The sequence below is a fragment of the Struthio camelus genome, chromosome 2, assembly GCF_040807025.1.
Source record: "Struthio camelus isolate bStrCam1 chromosome 2, bStrCam1.hap1, whole genome shotgun sequence".
Taxonomy (NCBI): Eukaryota; Metazoa; Chordata; class Aves; order Struthioniformes; family Struthionidae; genus Struthio; species Struthio camelus.
Genome location: NC_090943.1, coordinates 120,402,883 through 120,426,872, shown reverse-complemented (window position 1 = coordinate 120,426,872; position 23,990 = coordinate 120,402,883). Strand labels below are relative to the sequence as shown.

The 23,990-nt window shown below is 39.6% G+C and overlaps 1 protein-coding gene across 10 annotated transcripts in view; it reads right to left on the bottom strand.

The window, feature by feature from the left end:
- Window positions 1-23,990, bottom strand: part of GREB1L (GREB1 like retinoic acid receptor coactivator) — a 145,820-nt gene that overhangs the window by 22,313 nt on the left and 99,517 nt on the right. For 9 of the 10 annotated variants that reach the window (XM_068932307.1, XM_068932310.1, XM_068932311.1 and 6 more), the window contains 10 exons: window positions 23,319-23,456; window positions 21,324-21,509; window positions 16,746-17,072; window positions 15,753-15,881; window positions 15,016-15,150; window positions 12,307-12,504; window positions 10,224-10,404; window positions 8,755-8,947; window positions 7,488-7,621; window positions 4,334-4,673 (listed from right to left, as the gene is read on the bottom strand). In XM_068932307.1, the coding sequence (XP_068788408.1) occupies window positions 4,334-4,673; window positions 7,488-7,621; window positions 8,755-8,947; window positions 10,224-10,404; window positions 12,307-12,504; window positions 15,016-15,150; window positions 15,753-15,881; window positions 16,746-17,072; window positions 21,324-21,509; window positions 23,319-23,456 (1,961 nt within the window). The remainder of the gene's footprint in view (window positions 1-4,333; window positions 4,674-7,487; window positions 7,622-8,754; window positions 8,948-10,223; window positions 10,405-12,306; window positions 12,505-15,015; window positions 15,151-15,752; window positions 15,882-16,745; window positions 17,073-21,323; window positions 21,510-23,318; window positions 23,457-23,990) is intronic. The other variant, XM_068932314.1, reaches the window with a different exon arrangement.

Here is a 23,990-nt window from a genome sequence, read left to right as displayed (position 1 = left end):
ACACTTTCTGAACTGTTTTTTTCATTCCTGCTTCTTTTCTGTATACAGGGGCGCTCGCTCAACAGCCAACAGGAAGGAGAAGTTTGGGACAGGCATGCATTTTTTCTGGTAGCCAACTGTTAGCCAAGCATTAAATGCACAGCAAAAGGATGTATAACATATGTTATTCAGTGCTGGAAACATATACCTAGTGTGATATTAATCTGGTCTGTCAGAAAGAAATGCAATTGATACCTTCAATTTCAAGTTGGCACAGATGTAAGTTCTTAGAAAGTATTGTACAGCTAAAGTAAAAGCTCCAAGTGGAGTATGAAAAAGACTCAGTGATACACACAGATTTGCTTAAGCTTTCTATATAATGAAAGATTAAATTAAAAAATAAAATTTGCACTCTCACTGGAAGTGACTCCACAGGTGAGGACTACAGTCTACCAAGGCCTAAGACCTCAAAAACTGTATTGTTTTTCTCCACTACTGTGGGATGACAGCTTCCACAGCTTCCTTGCTTCAGAGGAACTTAGTGACCCCAGCTGAGCCCATTTGTGTTCTGAGTGTTGGATACAGCCTCCCAAAAACATTACTGTATGTTGAGCAATATCTTACTTGCTATATTGCATAGCAGACTACCCACACTTACAGATGAAACAGGCGGTATTTGATCAAAACAGGCTTGAGTACCCTACAACAAATGTTAAAAGGAAGCAATGCTGAAAGACTCTGAGTTTCCGTAACTGAGCAGGTTAAGTATTCTCTGATTAAAACTGCTACTACTCCCAGACAATGCTGCAGGCCACCACCTGAAGGTTCTCTTTAAGACAGTCTACAGCCACCAGTTGGCAAATACTAGCACCAAAATTAACAACTGCACATCTGAGCATATTCAAAGTTATTTTGGCATGGGAAATCACAGTCACAAAATTAGTCTTCATTCTTAAGAAGGAGACAAGAAAATGCCCCTCCTTAGTACAAGTCAAAGGCAATCGCTCTCCCTTAGAAAGGAAAGAAGCCGTTCTATCTCTATAAACAGTGAAATTATAATGCTGAAGTGCAAAAATGCAAGTTCATATCCAGCCATCCCTATCAATGTGTTACGGGTACTATCTGGGAAACCTAATGACGCAACCTCTTAGATCGCTGGCCAGTCACGACAGGAGAGCAGCAGAGCACGTCTTTCCATAGAACCCAGAGACTTCACGCTTCTGATGTTGCTTGGAGAGTTATGGTCTCTCCAGACAAGGCAATTAAGTCATAAGGGTTTCAGAATCAGCAGGTATTTCAACTACAACATAGCACTCTACTGGGAAAAGCTTTTCCTGCTTTTTCTTAATAATGGACAAAAATCAGTGAGAGAGACTCCTGTTCAGATGAGGTCCAGAATCTACTTAGTGCTGAGTTGTACAGACAACAAAAACAAATAAGCAAGCCCAACTACTCAGAGACTGCCCATTAAAAAAAGTTACTCTTCCCAGCATAGATGTGCAAGGCAGCAAGATAAAGCTGTCTTGACAGAGCAACTAGACATATGCAAGCTTTGCAGAAAAAATAACCTGCAAGAAGAACCCTGTCTTGATTTCTCTCTTAGTTCCTCTATTCTCGACCTGTATGAGCAGTTCTCTCCTTACCCTTCCTCCTCCCCGAAAAGGTCATGTTTTATGAATCACCTTCTCAGCTGGATGAAGAGGGTTGAAAGGACTACTAACTAGCAGATCAGTGACTCAGTGCACCATTTTACCGTTTGAATATTTCCACTGAAAAACCTATGACTGACTTTTTTCTTAGCTTAGGAACAGCATGGTTCAGAGTAGTATCTCCCTCTTCTGCTGTGGTTCCATCCTCTTTCCCCAGCCTCGAAGCCGGCTGTTTTTTGCATTCCCTGTGTAGCATGTTCTCAGAAAAAAAGTATTTCTCCAACTACCTACCAACCTGTACTGGCTCTGCTAAGCAGCCTCAGCAGCACAGACACATTCTCTGGCTCAACAGGCTTAGTCTAGCTGTGCGTTAGTCTGCTTCTCCAATGCTGAAAGTTTCTGAGAAAGCTAGAAAATGAGACAGGGGAAGACACATACAAAGCTCCCGATTTTCCTTCTTCTAGCCTAGAGTTTAAAAACAAACAAACAAACAAACAATCAATCAAAACACAGCACCTGGGGCTTTGAACTGAAAACTTAACTTTCATACAGAAGATGCATTTCTAGTCCTGGTTTCTAGGAGAGGCAGAGAGCGGCATCCTCCTGGGCTCCTTGCTTCTGAACAGCTCCCAAATTGTTTGATTCTTCTCCTACTACTGCCATGACAATATGCTCATTTAAATTACTTGCCACCATTGCATACCTCGGAGCGTGCCTTCCACCTTGAAGCCTGGCTCCCAGACTCAGAGGTCTGACTTGCCAGCTCACTCGACTGACAGAGAAGGGAATGCACTGTCAGCATCACAGAGATGTTGCCAGCTCTCCCTGCCCTACTGTGGCACCACACAAACTGGTATCTCACTGTTAGGGAAAGGCTAAGTCTAACTTCCCAATGGGGGCCACTGCCAGCTATGAACTGGCTCTCTCCTCTCTCCTGCCTCTGGAGAAGATCAGGATGAAATCTCACCCTCCCTGAAACCAATAGCAGCTACTTGTGGGACCAGCCTTTCAAGCCTCCTTCTCACCAGAAAGCACTCAGTAACCTAATATTGCTCTCCCGCTCCAAAAGAGGCCTGGGTACTCACAATGAAAGCAGAGGGCAATCAGTCCCACTTGCTCTAGTTCTCCAACCTTAGCACTCCCCTTATCATCAGAAGAAAAGCCAAGCAGCAAGGAGACTAAATCAAAATGTCTGCAATAAACTTGCCTCAATGATAGCACAGCTGATCAACGTTAGAATGGGAATTAGCTGCATAAACATATGCTAGTGCTGTGTCAGATACCCTGTGTTATCCAAGGCACCTGCACCAGACTGGCAGGTATGGCAGATTGACAGAAGACTCACAGGTGACCTTCACCCTTCTGAAGCGGCTGCAGGAGCCCAGTGGGACAACCCACCTAAAAAGACACTAGAGGCTTATGTTTGGTCAACTGCCTTTCCCTCCTCACTGTCCCCATATGCATTTTTTAGAGCTGAGCGGGACTCTTCTAGTCAGCTGCAAGGAAAGAAAGAAGTTCAGAATCCTATAGTTTTGCTCACTCCAAAAATCATTCTCTCTTACACTGTGGGGGAGACGGGTATGAAGAAATTTTTTCATTCTCTGCCTGATCACTGTTCTCAACTCAGATCAACAGCTACACAGATATTCACCTGCATCGCTTTCACTCTCAATTCTGACCCCCTACTGAGGACCTCACAGGCTGCGCCTGCAATGTGTAAGGGATGTAAACCTGAGACAGAGGGCCAGAAAGAAAGCCTCACACAACAGTCCAGAATGACTTAAGGATGTCTACTCTCGAGCCAAAAAATACAGCAGCACAGAGCTCTTAGCTCGCATCTTGCTTTCTCCCTCACTGCTTTTCCTTTCCTCTCTTCCCTCTCCTGCTGCAGACACGGTTTGAGAAGCAGAGGTGGTCGCTTCCTTTAAGGATACTTTATCTGTTTGTGGTCGCAGACAAGCTCTGTAAGAAAGACTCACGGAATTCATTCCTTTTCCTGTGTTGAACAGAGAATATAACTCATAGTAGAAAAAGCAGATGAATCTCTGTGTCAGACTTAGAGCAGGGATCAGGAGAGATGACCAGAACTACTTCCAGGCTGGTATTAAAAAAGGCAATCAGTTTCCATTTGTTTAATTAATGCAGTGGGGTTGATATAGGAAATAGATGTGCCTAGTAGTACCATGCGCTTATTATAAATCCATGCAAAAATTTAGCCTGCATATCTGCTGTGCAGAAGAGGCTTTCAGCATGCAGTCTATGACAAACAGAATACTTTACCAGTTATCAGAAGGGCAGAAGATGGAAGGACAGAGCAGATGACAGATAAACTAGACAGACAGATAAATGGGTGGAAAGAATTAGTTTGCCTAGGGAGATGTGAACTCTGCTTCCAGAAATTCAAAGAAGAAACCTATCTGTTCTCTAAGACTGACTCATGCTGTTATTCAACTTTAACAAGTGAGATAACATTCTGTGTTTGACTTCATGGACTAGTAACAACTTAATTTTTTTCTGTGTTTCTAAATTATTTATGCTTATCAAAAGCACACTACACTTCCATGGAAAAAGACACAGAACATGCACCCTTTTTGTACAGAATAATTAACTTGCAAATCCGCATATGCGTAGGAACGCACACAAAACCTGTGCAATGGTGAGATGACTGTAATGGTCATACAAAGAAATATTTAATTTCTGCTAACCTTTAACCGTGTCACAAAGTGTTTTGCGACAGTAAGTTCGGAAGCGGGATTCCCAAGGAGGATCTCAAAACGATACTGCAGACCTAACTTGTCTCTTACTTCTTGTAACCTCTCCTTGGCCAGCATGGCTAGCTGCACAGATGGCACCCTAATGACGAGCATGTGGCCACAGCCGTTCTTATCCTTTCCCGGTGAAGTGATGAGGTCGTCCATTATGCTGAGTGTTTCGGGTGTGCTGTGATCCCTGAGCGAGGCCACGGTTGTGAGGGCCATCAGTGCCTGGGAATACTGCTGAATGAGAAGGTAGCAGCGAATCACCATGCTGTGCAGCCTGGGGTACCTGTGAGGAGACACAGTTCTGTGTTAGCACATCCAAAATCACAGCAATGTCTGAAAATTAGCTGAAAATAGGACTGTGGAGTAAAGAAGCGGCCACTTACTCAGCAGTGCTCAAAGAAGATTTCCGTGGACAGTAACTGTGCACAAAATCTCACCGGGTTTGAACTAAATGCATATAACATTGTTCAAATGCAGAACGTAAGGAGCCAAGACCTGCCCTCAAGTTACAAAAACGATAAACCTCTGTTACCCTCACTTGGGCCAGAATCTCAACTAAGAATCTCTAACTTGACAGAGATATGGACCATCTCAGATGCCATCATTCCAGCAGCACAGGCTAATAATCACTTCGCTGCCCAGGAGTTTTTTCTTCTACGAACATGGAGAACCATCGCTGTTTCAAAGGATCTGTGGCAGAAGTACTTCATAATTTCCCATCTCTTGCTGCGCTTGCTAGAAAGCTAGATTTACCAAAAGGAATTCCTGGCTCTCAGCCAAATCTTAACTTTCATTTTGCCTTAAATTACACGGGCAATGTCTCTTTCTCTCTCGTTGCAGCTGTATTCAGTGACAGCCAACGTGGTCTTACAAAGTAAAATGCTATAGAAAAAGAAAATTTAAATCTACTTGAGCAAAAAACCAGTTGATTCCTAGTCATTCCCCATGAGTTCACTCACTGCCATAATGTTTAAAAAAAAACCCTTACAATTTAGAGACACTAGTTAAGTAAGTTACGATGTGTCAGCCAATTGGCAGTAACGTTTTCTGTATAGCATTTGCAAACGCAAGACCTCAAAACAGGCAAGATAATGAGGTAATTCAAGTTAGCACAGTGCTCTTTCACCAGAATTGATGCTCACTTGAAACACATAAGTTTTTTGCACGCTCTGGACAGCTAACATAGATCTATGGAGGCAGAATAATTTGTTCGCAGTAACTTGTACGTGTGTGTCGGGGCCCTAGCGTGTGAGGGGGCAACACAGTGAGTGTGATGTGCCCTCTTGATGTATATACCTGGCATGTGAGGGCTCTGTCACTATATATTGAAGACTAAGTGGCTACAGGGTCCAGGATATGGCTACTGAGCGTACCTGGAAACTACCTGTATACAGCGTGATTTTTCCTTTCCTCCCAAATGATCGATATTTATTTTTGCAACATACCTTGGGCTCCATGGGAATTCTGAGCCATATCAGTTACTAAAAGCAGAAGCTCCACTGATTTACAGGATATGTTTCTCATTTACTTTGATGCATTTTAAAAATCCAGTCCTGTATCCCCACCACTGCTGTTTTTGCAGTATGAATTTGAACAGTACGCTACTATGCCTTGAGTATTGCTCTTGTCCTACAGAAGTCTAAACAACTAAACAAAACTTCAAAATTTCCTCAGACTACTTCTTGAGTAATTTAACAGAGTATATAAGGTCCACTTGAATGAAGTGCTGTGTCTGTCTTTTGACCAGCAGGTACAGCAGCTCAGCAAACTATAAACCGGTCCTGAAACCAATGAATTTTTAAAACGCTTTTCATCACTCCTCCCCTAAAAGTACCCACTGCAATTTTGACACTGAAACAGTCGGGTTTTTTCTTATAACAACAAAACATCTGAAATGTTTTCAGACTTATAAGCTTGTATGGCTCACTTACTCAGACTGAATAGCCTAGTTTCTTGAAAACAGAGACTACATCAATAAACTTGGACCCAGAGGCATATCCAAGCTCCAAGGTTCATCTCTCTTCCCTTCTACTTCTACTCTTATCCTAACCTCGTTTCAGGGAAACATTTGCACACCCACTAACTCCCTTTCATCCTTTTCCCCATCCTTGGTTTTCCACTAGTAGAAAAGAATAGAAAGAGAGCAATAGGGACCACTATCTCTTACATTAGACTTGGCCAGAAAGATTATGAGAAGCTTAAAGAATTGATCTATGAAGATGAACTCACCTTATTATTATTATTACAGAGTTATTACTTACATATTTGTACACAATAATAAATATACATGTCCTTAATTTTCCATTTGTATAGCTAAATTAACACATTTGATAATGTATTTTATTCAATAAGTACATCGACATTTATAATTATTAATTATATTGACCTAAATAAAACAGAAAAAACAGTACTGAAGACACAGAATAGTCCTGTTTTATTAAACGTGAAAATACAATGAGAACTACAGCTTGAACAATTATAAGGGATCTGTCCAGCTGATATGCAGAACAGATGCATATCACATTGCTGGAAAACATAGTATTCTCTTAGTTCCTGTAAAGTGTATCTTCAATTATATCTTGGATTATACCTTGGACTGTGAAACTAGCGTGTTCAGGAGGTTGCAGAGTACTAATGAGCCATAGATAAAGTCAGGCTTTGAGCTGCAGGAACTAAAACACTCACCAGCTAAAGAAATAACAAAAATGAAATTTTTGAAACGATGTCACTCACCTGGGACCACCACTGACAAACCTGCTGGCAGTCTCAGCAGAGCCACCAGAAGCGGTGAGGTATGAAACCTGTGATGCTTTCTTAGTTTAGCGAGGACTGAGCCAAAAGGAAAGAACAGCATAGCTGAGCCTGGAGTGCCACTGAATGGGCCTGATCTATTCTATAAATAAATGAAGGATTTCCACTCCTCCTCCAACAGCACTAAATTCATTACACAAATAAAAATGGCACATACTGCACAGATCCTAAGATCAACATCAAATGCCATCATGTCTTCATCCCTCTGTGACAGGGCTCATAATTTATATCTGTGTCCTTAAGATCCCAGTTAAGCACAATCCCAGACTCCCACGTTACTATTTACCTTTCTAAAAGCGTATTGACCATTTTTTCAAAGGTTTCATCACATCTCAGAAGGGGACTTGTGACTCCCCATTGGAGGGATTTGCTGTATTCATTCAAGCCAAAGTACAGCTTGTCTTCATTTGCTGTGTCGTCCTGTTCCATACAGAGATAGCAAAAACATAAGAAAAGCTGGAGCCAATTTTAATTTGTCACTCTAAAGAAAAAAGAAAAGGAAAGTATTTTCCAAAGCAAAGCATCCTTTCTTTTCACTCATTCTCCATCAATGATGTTGTCTGTCTGTTTTAAAGGATATAATAACATGTAAATTGTTTATTACTAACTTATTCTTTGACTATAGTTAGGAAAAGATAGGTGTAGCTCCTTGAAAAATTTTGAATATATCTCCTACCTTTAATTTTAGGGGTTTTCCAGAATCATGCTAATTCATTTCTGACTCCCTATCTCAAGCTTGATATCTACTGATAACTTCATCTCATTTCTCTCTATTTAAAAAAGAGCCTGAAAACATAAGCATTATTCATTTCCAAAATTATTCTTCATAGTCACTCTCTACACATCTCTAATAACAAATAGCAACTAATTTTTCTTTTCTGGAATGTAAATCCGTGGACAGACATCAGGAAGGCAGAATATTTGCTGCCTCAAATTTCATGAGGTGTCTGTTGGAACATGGCATGGTCTCCAGTGTCTTTACATCTGACCAGTGATCACTATAAATGTAATTAATCTCACAGAGAGTCTTCCCCCCCGCCCTTTCTTTCCCCCCCTTTTAATGAGAAGATCAAAAGTTGCTGATTTCTTACTTTCTGGAAACAAAAAGTTGCCTACGCCATTTTTTTGCAGAAAGTTACCACAACGGCTTATCAACCACAATCAACCAAAAAGCAGACTAACTTTGAATATCCATTCACTCCTCCATTTCTGCTAGTTTGTTTGTTTGGCTGCAGTCAAAAGTTAGACCGCTTGAAAGTGAGAAGGCAGCTCAAGAGCTTTATGGCAAGTCCACATAGCTTTATCTGGCCACAGCCTACAAAGTCACTTCTCATATTGCTTCAGTGGCCAAAAGAAAATGTGCAGTTCCTGGGCCTAAATGCCAAAGCTACTTCTACCATCAACAGCCCACAGCTGTTTATTTGGAGTGTGAGAGAAGAAATTCCAGCAGAGAAAGAGCTCCCTCCTAACATTTTTATTTGATATCTATCGGCTAGATTCTGCTAGATGTGAAGTTTGCATTAAAATTCACAGCTTAACAATCAAACACTTACCATAGTGTCAAATTGTATCCAGTGTACCTCATTGCTAGAGCTGATCCTGGACTGCTGCGTTTGCAAGGCGTAAGGAAAAGAGCTGACCTGAAGAACAAGGAGGTTGAATGCTTCAAGGACCTCCCTGCAATTAATAACTCTATCAGCCAGACCATGACTAGGCTCACCATGTGACAGGGAACTTGAAATGGCACTGCAGAAATAAGAATGCAAAGAATTGCCTTACTGACATCCTGAAATTCAACAGATTACTCTTTTCCTCCAGGAAAACCTCCAGAAGACCAGGGAACAGAGAACCACAGCTCAAAAAACTCTTTGAAAGGGCGAAAAATGTCAAAACCATTTCAGTGTTCTCTGTGGGTAGACTCGGGGAAAGAAAACCAAATAACGGAGCAAAATCTCCTGACAGTAAGAAGTTGAATTAGCGTGCCAGTATAAAAGAGCATCAGATAGAGGAAACCTATAATAAGCCAAAACGTGATGAAATGTCTCACTAAAAAATGCTGTTCCATAGGGGTTAGGGTATAGTCACAAGTTTACAAAATTCACTGGATTCTTCAGCCAGAAACAATGTTTTTCTAAGAGCTTGGGGAACACTATATTCTCCTGATGTCCTATTTCCAGCTCCTGGAATTACCTTTGCCTGCAAAGTATAATTCCGAATTCAGTGTATAGTGAAGACAATCACACGTATTTGAGGGGGAGAACAAGGCAGAAAGAATATTGCTTTTATCTATTTTCAGCTTTCCTTCAAGGAGGCTATTTTGTTTATTACAGCTCTGCTCACACGAGTCCCACAAGCTTATACACATCATTGCCTGAATGCCATTAAGATTTTTCTCTCCAGTTTACTCATGGAAAAAGAAGAGAAGAATTTGCTTTACTTACTGCTTTCTCTTTCCATTGTAAAGTTGTGATTCAGTGTGAAGAAATATTTCTGTGCACGTGTGTGCATACGTGTTATCTTGTTTAGATCAAACACCTGCGACATTCATGATACCTCAACACAGCAGCTGGTTTTTAAATTCTTTTCTTAGAGTAGCTGGGGTGCTTTTCAGAAGATGAGAAGAGTTAAGTGTTTGTAAGCCTTCTCATATTGAGAGCCACACAATCATCAAGGATAAAAACATGAACTGAAACATGACTGGCTTGTGAACAGGGGATAGTTTTGGGTTGGTATATGGGTTCAGAAAAAAAGGGCTGAGGAGGGAAAAGATGAGAGAAGTAAGGAAAGTTGCAAAATTTAGTCCTTTCTCCCAGCCTTTCAGTACTATAGCACTTACCCCTAAGAACAATCTTGTTAGGGGCCCAAAAATCTGAAGCTGCTTCTTCTATCTTCAACTGAATCAGAATTAGCACAAAAAAGATGATTTCTGATTCCCCGCCCAAAGACCCAGATGGAAAGTCTTCTAAAATAACTAGCAGAAAGATACTGCAAGTGCTTTCCGTTGATATACTGAAACAGCTACCTTGTTAAATCCACATGGGCGTTGTCATGAACCAGCACAAACAGCGTATACGGATTCTGCTTCACTCGTCTCATGAAAATTTCAAATTTTGTTTGAATCTCATTGTCTAGCCGAACCACATATTTCTCAGCTCTCTGATATGCCGTTCCATTGTCTTCTAGGCCCAAATCCACAAGGACACCTGTCAAAAAGAAAAATGCAACAAAATCTTTTTCCTCTGAGTGCATCCAAAAATGAAGTGTCAACTGTAGGTAGTTTGTCAACAGCAGGACTCAGCCAAATCCCTGAGATGCCCTAGTAAGAGAAGCATTATCAGAATGCGTTTTCTCTCAAAGCAGGGACTGAAATTTGCCTCTTGGCTCCGGGATCTCCTCCAAAAAGCACTCAAAGACTTCTCATATTACCCAAAAGAAAAAAGAGATTCAGACCTCTACAAAAAGTTCCAGAGCAGAACTGAGTTGGCTGTGCTCCACGATACTAGGCCAAACTTCCCCACGTTTAGCTAACATATGAGTCCTGCTAGAGTCAGAAAAAGTTACCCTGACCTTCCCTTTGCAAAAATCATAAATTTATATAAAACTGCCTCTCACTAATATCATATCAATGGTTTTCATTACCTACCTCAACATTAGTGTCCAAATGTCAATAAATTACAGTTACACTCTGGCAGTCTTTGTAATGACGGGTTGTCATCATCTTCATAAGACAGGCAAGATGTGACATACACGGCTTTGAAAACCATTTGAATTAAGCAACTAGCAATAAGCCATTGTGAAATATGAGCCAACTACCTATCTGCCAAGGTATTAATCATAGCTCATTTAAAAAGATAAAATAAATGTGAAACAGTGAACAGATCTCAGAAAACCTGTTTTAGTGTACAGCAGCAAATTAAGAAAATGTCTGAACAAACAAGGACTAGAAGAAAAAAACCATAATGCCATGTCAGAAAGAAAAAGAAATCCTCCAATTCATGTAGTCGCTTGCATTCTTTTTATTTTACTAATAAAATAGTATCAAGCAGGGAGAAAATAGACGCAGAGATGGACCACAAAAATGAGCTATACCAGGGGATATCTGCACAATTGAAAAAGTTTGAGACTGCTTAATTTAGACTAGAAAATAAGACGGGAAAAAAAAAACAGCTATCTAAAACTACTCATAGAAACATCAAGCTGGAAGCGTCTATTCACGTTTTTCAAATATGAATGCAAGGGATTATTAAGTAAGGCTGAGGAAAAACAACTCAACTTACAAAACAAAAAAGAATCCAAAATATTCAACTGTCCTAAGGACTTCACTACTCCCAGATGATATCAGAGGTCAAGAGCTAAAAAGGACTGGACATTTATACAGCTAGTTCATTCATACAGCCTTTAGTTCTATTAGACTGGAATTTTCTCCAAGGATACACTCTTATGCTTTTCAGGGCACATGTCAGTCACTAGGAGTGGATAAAAGCAGTCATTCTCAGTAGGGACCTACTCCATTACCTATCCACTAAAGCCTTCTTGTTCCTCTTGAAGCATTTGATACTAGCCACTGTCAGACCCAGATCATCAGACAAGAAAACTCACCCTGCTGAACCAGTACGGCAATTATTGTCTGCTTAAGCGCAAGTGTTACTCAGTAGTTTATCTAACACACACAGCTTCCTGCACACGCGTCTGTGCTAATACATGTGACAGCACATGCACAAACGTGCACCTAGAACAAATGGTACTAACAATTCCAAGAAATAAAACATATGAAAAGCTGTAATTGCTCATCTGCCCTCTCTCTCAACAGCTGAATGTTTCTTTGGGTCATACATTATATATTCCTCAGCTCTGCGCAAGTATGGCAATTCCTTTTGCCACTCGCATGGTACAGCATGGGCACAATATATGACTAGAAGTTACTGTGAATTTATGGATGATACCAACCAATGGAGCCAATCTAGTGTCTGCAAAATATGTGCTGGAGCTTATTTTTCCATTTATACCAAATAAGACTTAACGTCTGTCACATTCTTTGATTCGATTTAATATCAATCACCTACTTTGTGATTTAATATTCTTTTTTCCCCTCACGTCCCTTTTACCTGATTGTCGAATCCGTTGAAGAGTTTGCTGCACCAGGACTTCTGAACGGGGAACTACAACGATGAAGTCTACTTTGCTGAAATGACCAAGATCCAGGCTTTGATTGCCGCTGTCTGCTATAGCACAAACCTGGGACAAGAGCTTTCGGGCAACAGTAAGCTGTGGCTGGTAAATTTGGAAGGTATCAACATCCAAATCTAGAGTGTGTTTGTTTGAGAAAGAAAACAAAACACAAGAAACATGTTTATTTTCCCCCCGCCCCAATAAACACTGAACGTCCAAATAGTCTACCCTCTTTATTCGGAAAAAAACCAAAATCACTCACCAGAATAAATCCTAGCATTCTAGAGAGCTGGGTTCAGATCACAAATGTTGACTTTCCTTTATCAAAACTGATTAAAAATGTGATTATGTATCAGATACCCTCAAGTAAACACTGCCTATTTGGTAAATTAAGTGTTTTGAGGATTTATAAGGATGCAACCCAAGCAAACCTCAGAGCCAAAATAGTGAAACGCAACCCATTAAACAGGTTCCCTTCCTTCCTTCTTTCCTTCCTGCCTTCCAGAAGGACCAGCCACGGCTGCAGAGGTTGCTGTGCTCAGGGCACTATGGGCTGACAGCCACCACACCTATTAATCTGAGGAAACTGAGCCTGCCTGACAAGCCTGCCAAAAAGACTCTCGCTAACGGGAAGGCAGGTCATTTGGGAAGAGCTCGTTTGTCGATCGGCTCTACTCTGTTTTCCTGAGCAGCGCTCTAAGTCAGCTTTGAGATACCATATATATGTCTATATACTGACTGACAATAATATACACTGCTAAGGGAAGATGAGCAACACAGCCAGGCAAAACCCCTTCAATGATTTGGGGAGGGGCACTATTTATTTGTTTGGGGAGGTTTTGATTTTTAACAGACTTTTAGTCCCAGATCTATCTCAACTTAGTCACTGTTAATATAAATACTAGTTGCAAAGAACTGAGAAACTGAAGTTTAGCTTTCTCTAAGCATGTATCGGAGCATTCACGTCTGTGCAAGAAAAAGCATGTTTCTGCATTTCAGCATTTCCAGCAGGTACATTCTGCACCCCACGCAGTATGTTTCACTATCCTCTGAATATTTTAAACTTCTAGATTATCAAATTTCATTTTATAATGCCATACCAGATAGGATTTATAAAATAAATGTTTATGCCAAGTTTTCTACTACAAATTCAATTCTGATTAATAGACTGCTTGTCACAAAGATTTCTTAGGGCAAATTTCTTAAAACACAACAAAAAAACCCTAGAACTATTGCAAAGTTAATAAACAAGAACTATACTTGCTTTTTAAAGTGATATATTACTTCATACAGTTTTGCAATTTACATGAAAATTGGAAGATATTTGGGGGCAAAATCCAGTATGCCTATTCTATATGGACATGTAAGTGTGTTTACGTGTGCAAATGTATCCCCTGTTTTGACCTGCCTCTCTGTTCATTTCAGGAGATCTGCTTGGGGAGAAAGGTCCTATTCACTGCCTAGGAGACTTCTCTCTCCTTTTTTAAACTCAGGCAGATTCCCAGTAGCTTCAATTATTGTATAGCCATATTTTAAAGGCAAAACTAGCTCAGAATAATTGTTTGAGAAAGCATGAACGTTTAAAAAGCAGCAACTAAGCATCATTACACAGTAACAACAACAAATAACTAAATCAAAAGACTGTTCTCTCTTCAAACCGATTCTGTAGGGAAGCTCAAGACTTATCCTTTTGGAAAGCGTCAGAACAGGGTGCCTGGCAGCCTGTCTAACTGGATCTTCTGATCCGTATGGAGACTACAAACCATCCTGTTTTCATTCAGATTTAGCACTGAGCTGATTAATTTGAGCTAACTAATGTGAGTCAAGAGCATACCTTTCTTTCACAGGGAAAACAAAGCTTTATTGGAGGTTGAATTTGCTTTGATACTAGACCTAAAAGAATCTCAGTGTTCACAGCAGCTCAGTGTTTCTTCTTTTATCATAACTGTCGTATGAAAAGGAAAGTACAGTTAAAACTCTGAATAATCAAAGAATTCCAAAATGGGACAAAGACAATGAGCATTTTCAGGCAGCCAGTCCTAGTTCATCCTTTGCACCTAAGCAACTCATCATATGTTGTACTGAACAACATACACCTCAAATAAGCAAATTACAGATTACACTTGCATTGCACTTTTAATCCAAGATCTTAAAACACTTTCCTCAAAACTTGAAGCCCTGGGGCCCACTTGTGTTGTACATCTTTCTATCATTTTACACATCTGGAAAACGAGGACTATCAAAAGCTAAGATATAGGAGGACCCCTGGGGAGATCAGGAGCAAAACATAGCTCCCTTTGCCCTAAGCCCAGGATTACATTCCTTTTCTAGGAGTAAAAAGGTGAGATGAGTCCACACTGCCAATGTTATCCAGGAGCATCTTCTCTGCTCTGGTTAGTTCAAAGCAGAAGGTCAAGTATTTCAGCTTAGGAATTATAAAACATAGAGAAAAAAAGTTGCTGAAGGTTATTACACAGATTTTCTGTCCAAGAGACTGCTGCATTGCTACATTTAGCTGGCAGTACTAATATTTGAAGGCTGGCATACTGACTGCAGCTGTGCCATCAGAGTCGTCTGAGGCCCATGCATTTTGATGTTTAACAAACTACTCACTTATTTCACATCCTGCATGTAAAAAATATTACCTGGTTCTTGTGTAGAAACCATGGCAATTGCCTCCTGAGATGACACACACTCACTAACATCTCCATTAAAAGGAATAATGACACTTTCTCCTCGTTGCTGTAGCATTTTCTCTAGCAGCTTGTCCAAATCATCACCTAGTTAAGAATTAACAACAGCAAATTATCGGGAAGAACTTTAAGACGTAGAAGATGTAGAACATGACATACATACATGTTCTCACACAGCTGATGTCAAATCTGTGAAGGGCGGGAGGCTGGAGATAAAGGGAAGAGAGGGAGCGAGAATGTTTTCCTCTTTTATTTAGTGATTTGCCAGTTGAGTAAATTCCAAAAAAGAAACCACAGCTGAGTAATTTCAAATCTGTGCCTTTACAGCTAGTTGTGATATCTGATAATCACTAAGAAACAAACACTCGAAAACAGCCTCTAGAATGGTGCTAAAAAAGCAAACAAGACGACTCATGCACTTATGGGTGCCCTCCTGTCAGATTTAGCAACACAAACAGTGTTAAAAATGCTTTGCCACAGGATGAATAACTCACACTGCACTGGTGAAGGAGAGGATGAGCACTCCTTTACACTTACTGAATGAAGAGAAAGAAATAATGCCTCTCAATGGAGAGGGGAGAGCTGTATTTTCACATGTGCTTCAGCAGCAGAACAGAAGGCATACAGACACTAAAGAAACAAGGCGGTCACTGTCTTTGTTAGAACTTCTGCTTCTCAGAATCACTCACCTAAAGACGTATTTTTGAAATGTGAAGCCAGGAAACTAACTTTCCCTGTGATGAGCTCATAACTGATCTCTTTTAAGAATTCACTGGTTGTAAGCATGCTTTCTGCAAGTGCTCTAGACTGATACTGACCTAGAGAAGGATGGGAAAAAAGAAAAATCAATCTTTAATACAGTACATTATCAACAGCGCCTTTTCATTCTAGAGGTAAAGGGCACGCTCATCTTCAGTCATGGATCTCCACTGCCTTTACCCGAGAGAGGAGCCTCAGGTCCATTTTGCTAGAGACAGGAGAATTAGTTACATCCTTTGCAAGCCGTTGCCCATAGGTTTGCACACTCGGGTGACAAATGACATGCAAAATAAATATTGGCACCTTAGATGGAATGGAGGTCTGGTTAAATATGAAAAAGTAATTATCCCTAGCGTGAAAAAAAACAAAAATGGACGTTACTAATTTATCGGCCTACAAAGGAAAGACGACAGTCACAAATTCACTTCCACCCAGACACGTTCATGCACACACAAACATTACAGACATCTGAAAATCAACATGATAAAAAGGGTGTTCTGTTTTACAGTGGTCTACAGAAGATTTGTGGTTAATTCAGTATTGTCATGTGAAACAAATAACACAGCTGTTACACATAACAGAAAAAGATGGCCACACTGTTTTGCCGCTAGGTCACTTTAAGATATTTCCTAAGGCAGCCACACAGAAAATAAAGTTTCAGGCCTCTCAAGGAGTCTCTCAAGGGACCTAGCTGAATATAGCTGAAAATGTACAGCTATTTTCCTAAATTCTCACGGATACCAGTACTCAAAGTCTTCACAGAGGAAGGGCAAACTGTGACATTGCAATGTAATAGGATGAAGTGGAACAACAACAACTAAAGGGATTTAAAAAATGGTAACTGAAAAACTAGAACAACAACTTGAGAAAAAGCATTCCACAGAACTGCATTTGTACTTGAAGTGCAATGTAAATATACTCACCTAGGACTACTACGCAGAATTCATTTCCTCTAATCTTTGATGCACAAATGGCAACTACATAATCCGGTAGCTTTTGCTGGTGTTTCATTTCATTGAGAGATCTCAAAGTCTCCGAGATGCCCTCTGCCAGGGAGTTCTGGGTAACAACCACGTGCACCAGGTCCCGGGACACGCTCGCGATTAACCTAGCAAGCCAAGGGAGTTGACCTGGTGACACAGAGACACACTGTGCACTCATCTGCAAGGATCGCTCTCTCAGAGTGAACTCCTGCATAGCTTTCAACATGATCTGCTCAAATTCTTCCCTGAGGGGTATCTGGTCAGGACCTACATTAAAAACAAACAGATAAAAGAACAGTATCTCATATTAAAATGTTATTGAACAAGCAATAATCACTTGTTTGCCTAGATCTGAGATGCTCTTTAAAGTTTAAATCGTATTTTGGCATTTAAAAGCCCCACTCCCTTACACACAATGGATATCTATGCACATGGCATATTCTTGCTCTTCAATAGCAGAAGCCTCTTTCTCCCTCTCTCTCTCTCTCCTTGCTTTCCTCCCTCCCTGCCCCTATTTTCCTTTTTTTTATTATTATTTTTTATTTTTTTAAGAATCAAGGATTCCATCTTACTCCGAGCTTTTCTACCCTTAGTAACTGGTGCGAAGGGGTGGGAGAATATGTGCCTTTTGCCTGGAGCAGCAACATTAACCATCAAGTCTCCACATGTCTTTAGAGAAAAAAGCCCAAATGCTTATCCTCATACCCATGCAGTCTGGTAAAGCCTGTCAACTGGTATTCATTTTGTTTTCACTCATCTTGTACACTAATATACTAACCATGGATGTAAATAGCAATGTTTAATTTCTTCCTTCATAGTTTAATTTAGCAAATATGCAAACTTCTAACACTGAGAAGGATATGTCTATGCAACTCTAGATCTAAGTGACACAGACTTCTGTAAACTATATTGTGAATTTGCATTGGAAAACGGAAATATAAGCGTTATATCTTAGCATCAGTTCCCCTAATCCAGCTTCAATTAGCATTCTTCTAAGTAAGGTTTCTCTCATTTTCATGCATACTCAGGAGCAGATGAAAAATATTCATGAATGCAAAGCAAAAAGTAACTATACTTTAAACCGCCAAGATCCCATGTGAGTGCCACAGGAGACAGATTCACACCTCAGGAGTTTGCTCTTCGGTGACAAAAAGCCAGGGCTTAAACACTAGAGATATGTGAAACGCTTATTTGTTATGCTTTTTTTCAGGGCCAGAGAAACAAGCAAAGGGGGTAGAGAAGAAAGGAAACAGAAAGGTTACGTGAGAAGCAGGGTGCCCATAACCTGTGTTACCATCCAACTACCACAGGACAGTAGGACACCTACAGATTTCTAAATGCAAGGGTGTTTTCACTTTTGATGCAAACTGAAAAGTTCTGATGAGTCTCATTTAACACCATACGGGCCTAGCTCTCTCTTTACAATTCTTTCTGGGAAAACACGATTTTTCTTCTCTTCTAGTTTGCTTCACTGCCCCAAACGTTGAAGTAGCATTCTAGATCTTTGAAAATCTAGAAGCAGAACGTGAAAAATGTAAAAAAAAGTGTTAACTGATATAGAAAGAGATCATCTTCTGCAAAAAATAAATCTTATATACCACATGTCTAAACTAACAAAGATGTTATAAACATTCAGCAAGCTTTTGTATATCCCACAGCAAAGCAGTCCTCCAGCCATCCAAGACTGAGGGAACTGCTGGAATAATCTCTTGCTTTGGGCATCTGAATATCATTTCCGCAGAAGACAGAGGCTTGTTCCTGCACTGAGTTTGGATGTGCACCCAGGTATGGAAGCTACACAACACCTCTGGGTGCCGCTGCATAAACACAGGCAAAGTGATTCAACTGTACCATAACAAGAGAGAAAGAAGAATGACTTTATAATTCCAGACAGGTAGTTAACAGGGGATCCAAAAAGCTCCCTCATCTAAAAAACCGAAACATAGACCATACTGCTGCATATGCCGAAACTGTGTGTGCAGAAACCATGGTGCAATAATAAAAAGCACAAGAGCAGAAATGATAGAATATAACCCATACTGCAAATACGGACATTTTGAGGTATAGAAACAAGCTTGGGAAATCTTCACTATGAATGCTGCCAAAGATAACAAATGTAAAACCTACAAAAATACTGGAAACAGACCGTAAAAAACACACAAACATCAAATACACTTCTTGATCTCTTTTAATTATTCCTTTATCACAGCCAGAGGAATTTATGTATAGCAGCACTATAGCTCACAATCACAGCTTTAACTGTGTACTGTTTTCATAGAAAACGTAAGGAGAAAGCTTTAGAAGGGCATATACTTTGCTTTAATTTGTAACAACATTGTGAGACTGCTCAATTGACTTCTAAAAACAAAACGGCATACTCCTACAATTAATCACGTTTTTATGCCCTTTCAGGAAAACTGAAAGGACTTCTCAGATATATCATTTTTCCAAAAAGGAGTACCTCCATAAATAATATCGCTATGATCTGGAATCACAGACAGTCTTACGCAAAAATATTTTGTACAAGTAGTGAGACCTGTAAAAATTAGGCATGATTTGGGACACGACATTCTTTTGACTGCTTCTCAGGTCTTTGCCTCCATCGTGCTCTTTTGCAATATACTCTGGCAAAAAAGTTGCATCTTTTTAGTCTTACTTTCTAAAGAAAAAAAGAGGCTCACATGAACAAACTGTTAACTTCTGTGTGTATTTGTCTCCATTCCTCCCTGTCAAAAGCTTTTGAATCTGGCCATCCTCCGATCATCTTTAATCTACTTAGATTTTACGACATGGGATAAAGGCTGCAGCTCAGCGTGGCTGTCATGATTCCAACAATTTTAAGTGTGCAGCGGCATCAAAACCAGTGACATGTTTTGATCCCAATGCTCTTCAGAATGTTTTTACTTTTCTTTTCTTTTCATTTGGGTCCTTTATCTTGCAGTGCTGGTGCCCATCTCCACATAAGGCCAAATGGAAAAAAGTTCAGTTCTGCACAGTTAAGAACAAAAGCCAAGACAAACACCTATTAATAGGAGAACTTCTTTATGCTGAAGAAGGGGTGCTTATTAGACACAGTGAAGCTGAATTCCAGAAATTTTGCATAAGGCATGCATTAGCTTGGAACAAGTATGGACTAAGCATCTATCTAAGGTCACGCTCATCAGTGATTACGGAATGAAGTTCCCTGACTGCTCCAGAAGTTTCAGCATATATATATATATATTTATATGTATATATATATATATATATGAATTGGAAATGCTGTATTGGCCTACATGCTTCTTTGAAGGAAATTTGTAAGATGCCTCCATGAATCCAGAAACAACCAGAACTGTATGCTTTTAACATGCACACTCTACAAACTTTCCAATGAAGACAAAAACCTCAAATAAATTTAAGCCCACTCAGAGAAGGGCAACAAAAAAAACCATTCAACCTGCAAAAAGAAACCCTTTGTCAATTCCAACCTGGCATCCAGTGAACCATTAAAGCTATTTCCCAGCAGAGAATGGCAAATAAAGCAGACAGGTCAGTTAGAGAGTGTTACAACACAACACATATCCTACTTCCCGTGTCTAACAGCATTGCATGAGCAGAGAACAGCAAAGCGTAGGAACGTATGGGTTAAACCTACACAGAACACATTTACTCCCCAGATTATACTGCTACCATCAGTTGTATTTCTTCAGAATTGCTTGCATGTTTGATGCAATTGTGTATTACAGATGCCTTAGCAGAAGCTCAGTTTATCCAGTAAAGACAAAACAGCGTGCTCTTCACAAAAGTCACTGCGCTCTCCTCTATGATAAGCAGCACATTTTCAAATACAGAGATTAAGACTGAGACTGCTGCGAGAGGCTTCCCAGAGCTAATCCCGTGTTATTCTTTGGGCTTCTAAAACCTTACTGTCATGACTGCTGTATTTTACTGTAAGGTAGGGAAAAATTTCTAGATCAAGAAGAAAAAGAAATTGCGCTTTGCTGGTTTACCCTCAAACTTGCAAAGAGTTTGCAAGAGTTGCAAACTTTCAAATACATTTACTAGAATGAGATACTCACTGAATAACTTGCCCTAGCCTGAATAACAAATGTGGTTTTCATGTAAACGTGGCTGTCACCAAAACAATGATGACTACCACACATCTGCCAGCATTTGTCATGAAACTGAATAAAACAGACCGAGTGTCCTTAGAAAGGGCTGTGATAACTGATGGTTTGATACCCTAAGCAAATGAGTTATTTGCATTGCAAAGGAGGACTGCATTTTCACAAAGGTGACCTGGTCAATCCCCATATGGAGAGCAGAGGCAAGATCAGCCTTTAAATTCACTTCACTTCTATCTGATGCATCAAGTAGCAAAGTCACACACACTAGATGGAGCCACTTACCTCTTCCAGGCACAAAAACAGATAGCCATAAAACTGGCTCTGAAACAGAAATAAAGTGGGTGGAGAGGAAAAAAAAAAAAAAAAAGACAGTCACAAACAAAAACTGAAGCACTTGCAACAAACTGCTTACCTAGCTGGACAAGATACTGAATAGTTAAAAGTATCATATTCTCAACGCTTAACAGTTGACTGCTGGTCAAGCCCAGCAGATCCAAATCCTTGCTCTCCAGCTGTGGAATCTTGTAACAATTCACCAGCAAGGGACTTACAACAATATCACCAACATTTCCGTAGAAGTAAGGTAAAGTGCCATAACCTTCAAAAAAACAACAAAAGAACAAAGACAAAAGCAAAAAGTCTCAAAATATGCTACTACATGAACTCTTGCACAATGTCACATTCCCGAACTTCTACTTAATGTTACCTTGCAAAAGATACTGCAGCAGTGACCATTCTTGACATTATCACTGCTTACAAAATAAATGAGATAGGCGAGTGCTGTATCTTTGTTGTATATTACAACAAACGATCACAAAGATTTATGAAAACTGATGATAATTGCATACCATCAGGATACCTATTTTTATCCAAAGACAAATCAGAATGTTGTCTATTTTGCTCTTACCCTGACCTTTAAATACATGAGCATGACATTCTCCATAATACAGTGTACAAAAAAGAAAAATCAATAGAAGCATATTACAGTGATCTTAACATTACAAAAGCAACATAAGCCACATTAGAATTGATTCAGGCACTGTGTATTGCCATGACTGATTTCACCTTTTTGCTGCGTTTACATTTTGTTTTCATAAACAGGTTTAACAAACATCAACAACTAAACATGCTGTTCTGTCAGGTAAAGCAGATGAGAACAGGCTAACTCCTCTTTTCCTTGAGAATGTTTTCCTTTAAAAAAATTTCCACACAGGTTTTGCCAAACACATCCATTTGGGTACATCTGGTTCTGTACTATTAATAGGACACTGTTTCTCAGGGACACTAACATTTAGCCTAACTGAGGACTTCATTGGCGACTCTCCAAGAGCCTTAGGGCTGCATTCAATTTGCACTTAAGCTGATGACTGTAGGCACCCTCATCTTTAATACAGAAGTGTAGCTCTGAGTATGGTAGAGCACCATGCTTGAGCTTTAGCATATGCTTCCAGAAAACAAAAACAAATAAAACAAAGCAAAAAAAGTGTAACTCTATCCTTGAGGTTCTTACTAGTGTAAATGGCCCTATGAATTCCCTTGGAAGTATATGTATTAGGATAATAATCCTAATACAACTGAGGACTTTGAGAACTTTTCCATTTCTTAATGAATGGTAAATTATTCCGGGGATTATATGGATAGGCATGTTCTCTTAACACTGAAGCTCCTTTATACAGCCATCTGTACTCTGCTGAATTGAAAAGGATTTTAAAGAGTCAAAAGTCACTCCTCAAAATCTTAGCACTACTGGCCAACCCATGTTTGTTATATATTATTCCCAAATAGCTCAGCTTGAAAGGGTTATTCACATTACAAGTCAAACTTTTAAAGTAAAAACGATGTCATTCTAAGGGTTAACAATGCACTTTATACAGCTAGAGGATTTTAAAGGTCTGATCTGTTATTTTTCTTACCTACTAAACAATAAGAATTGGACTAAAGAAGACAAAAAAGCTAGGATTCACCTCTGATTAGTCAGTTCAGAATCAATTTCCTGGTGTCATGCAGAATCTCTGGGCTTCAAGATCTGGACTATAAATATTTGGTTGTTTTGTAAGTTATTTACATTAGAAAGCTATTTTCATTTCATGGAAATATTTCTATTCTCGTCTTTTTACAAAAATCTTATTTGTACAAAATTTCAATTTGGCCAGAGCTTTTGTAAAAATCTGACCTAGTAATGACCCATTTGCAAATCAGGTTCTATCAGAAATCGCCTAACTTCCTATTTTAAGCATTGAGCATCTAAAGCAAACTACGCATGACAAATTGTCTTCCTGTTGTACTCAATCAACGGTGTGGTTGAATCACATGTGTCAGAATCAACCGACAGGAACAGATTCTCTAGTTTTAATTCTAGAGAGGCAGGCATTTGTTCATTTGTTTCATTTTCCAGTGTAAGACTTACCTATCAGAATCACTGGTCTGACTCCCGAGTTATTCAGCAGGTTTTCAGGAACTATTACAGTCTCCCCTGCTGGGATGGGCTGAGGCTGTAAAATTCCAGTTAACACGGATTGAGGAACCGGGACTGACAAAAGAGGCTCTATAAAATAAAGAAAAGAAAAGCTTCCATTATTAAAAGGCTCATACTGTGATTTGGCCGTATGAACAAATGAAAAAAAATTACTGCAGATCACTAACTGTAATAAAATTCAAAAGGTCTCTGCATTTCCTGCTATAGTTTTAAGTAATTTAAATTGAGAGCCTATATCCTCCTATAGCCCCACCCCTAAAATAAAACTTTTCCTGACTACTGTATTGTTGGTGGGAATCGGAGAGAAAAACACGGGTTTGAATATGCATCTTCTAACAAAGCCAAGTACTAGGGCAAAGGGCCACTTCTAAAACAGAGGCTACCTCTGAATGCTACCAGTCAATCAATACAAAGGAAGAGACTGCTCTAACTTTTGACATAAAATATACATAGATTAGAAAGACAAATACAAACCAAAATCACAAAGCTGCTCTTTGGCAACTGTGATACTAGAAAAATAAAAATTAAGCTTTATCCATAAAAGAGAAACAGTACTTTTCGCAAGTAAAAGGAAATGAAGCTCAGGAATTTAGTAATCTGCAC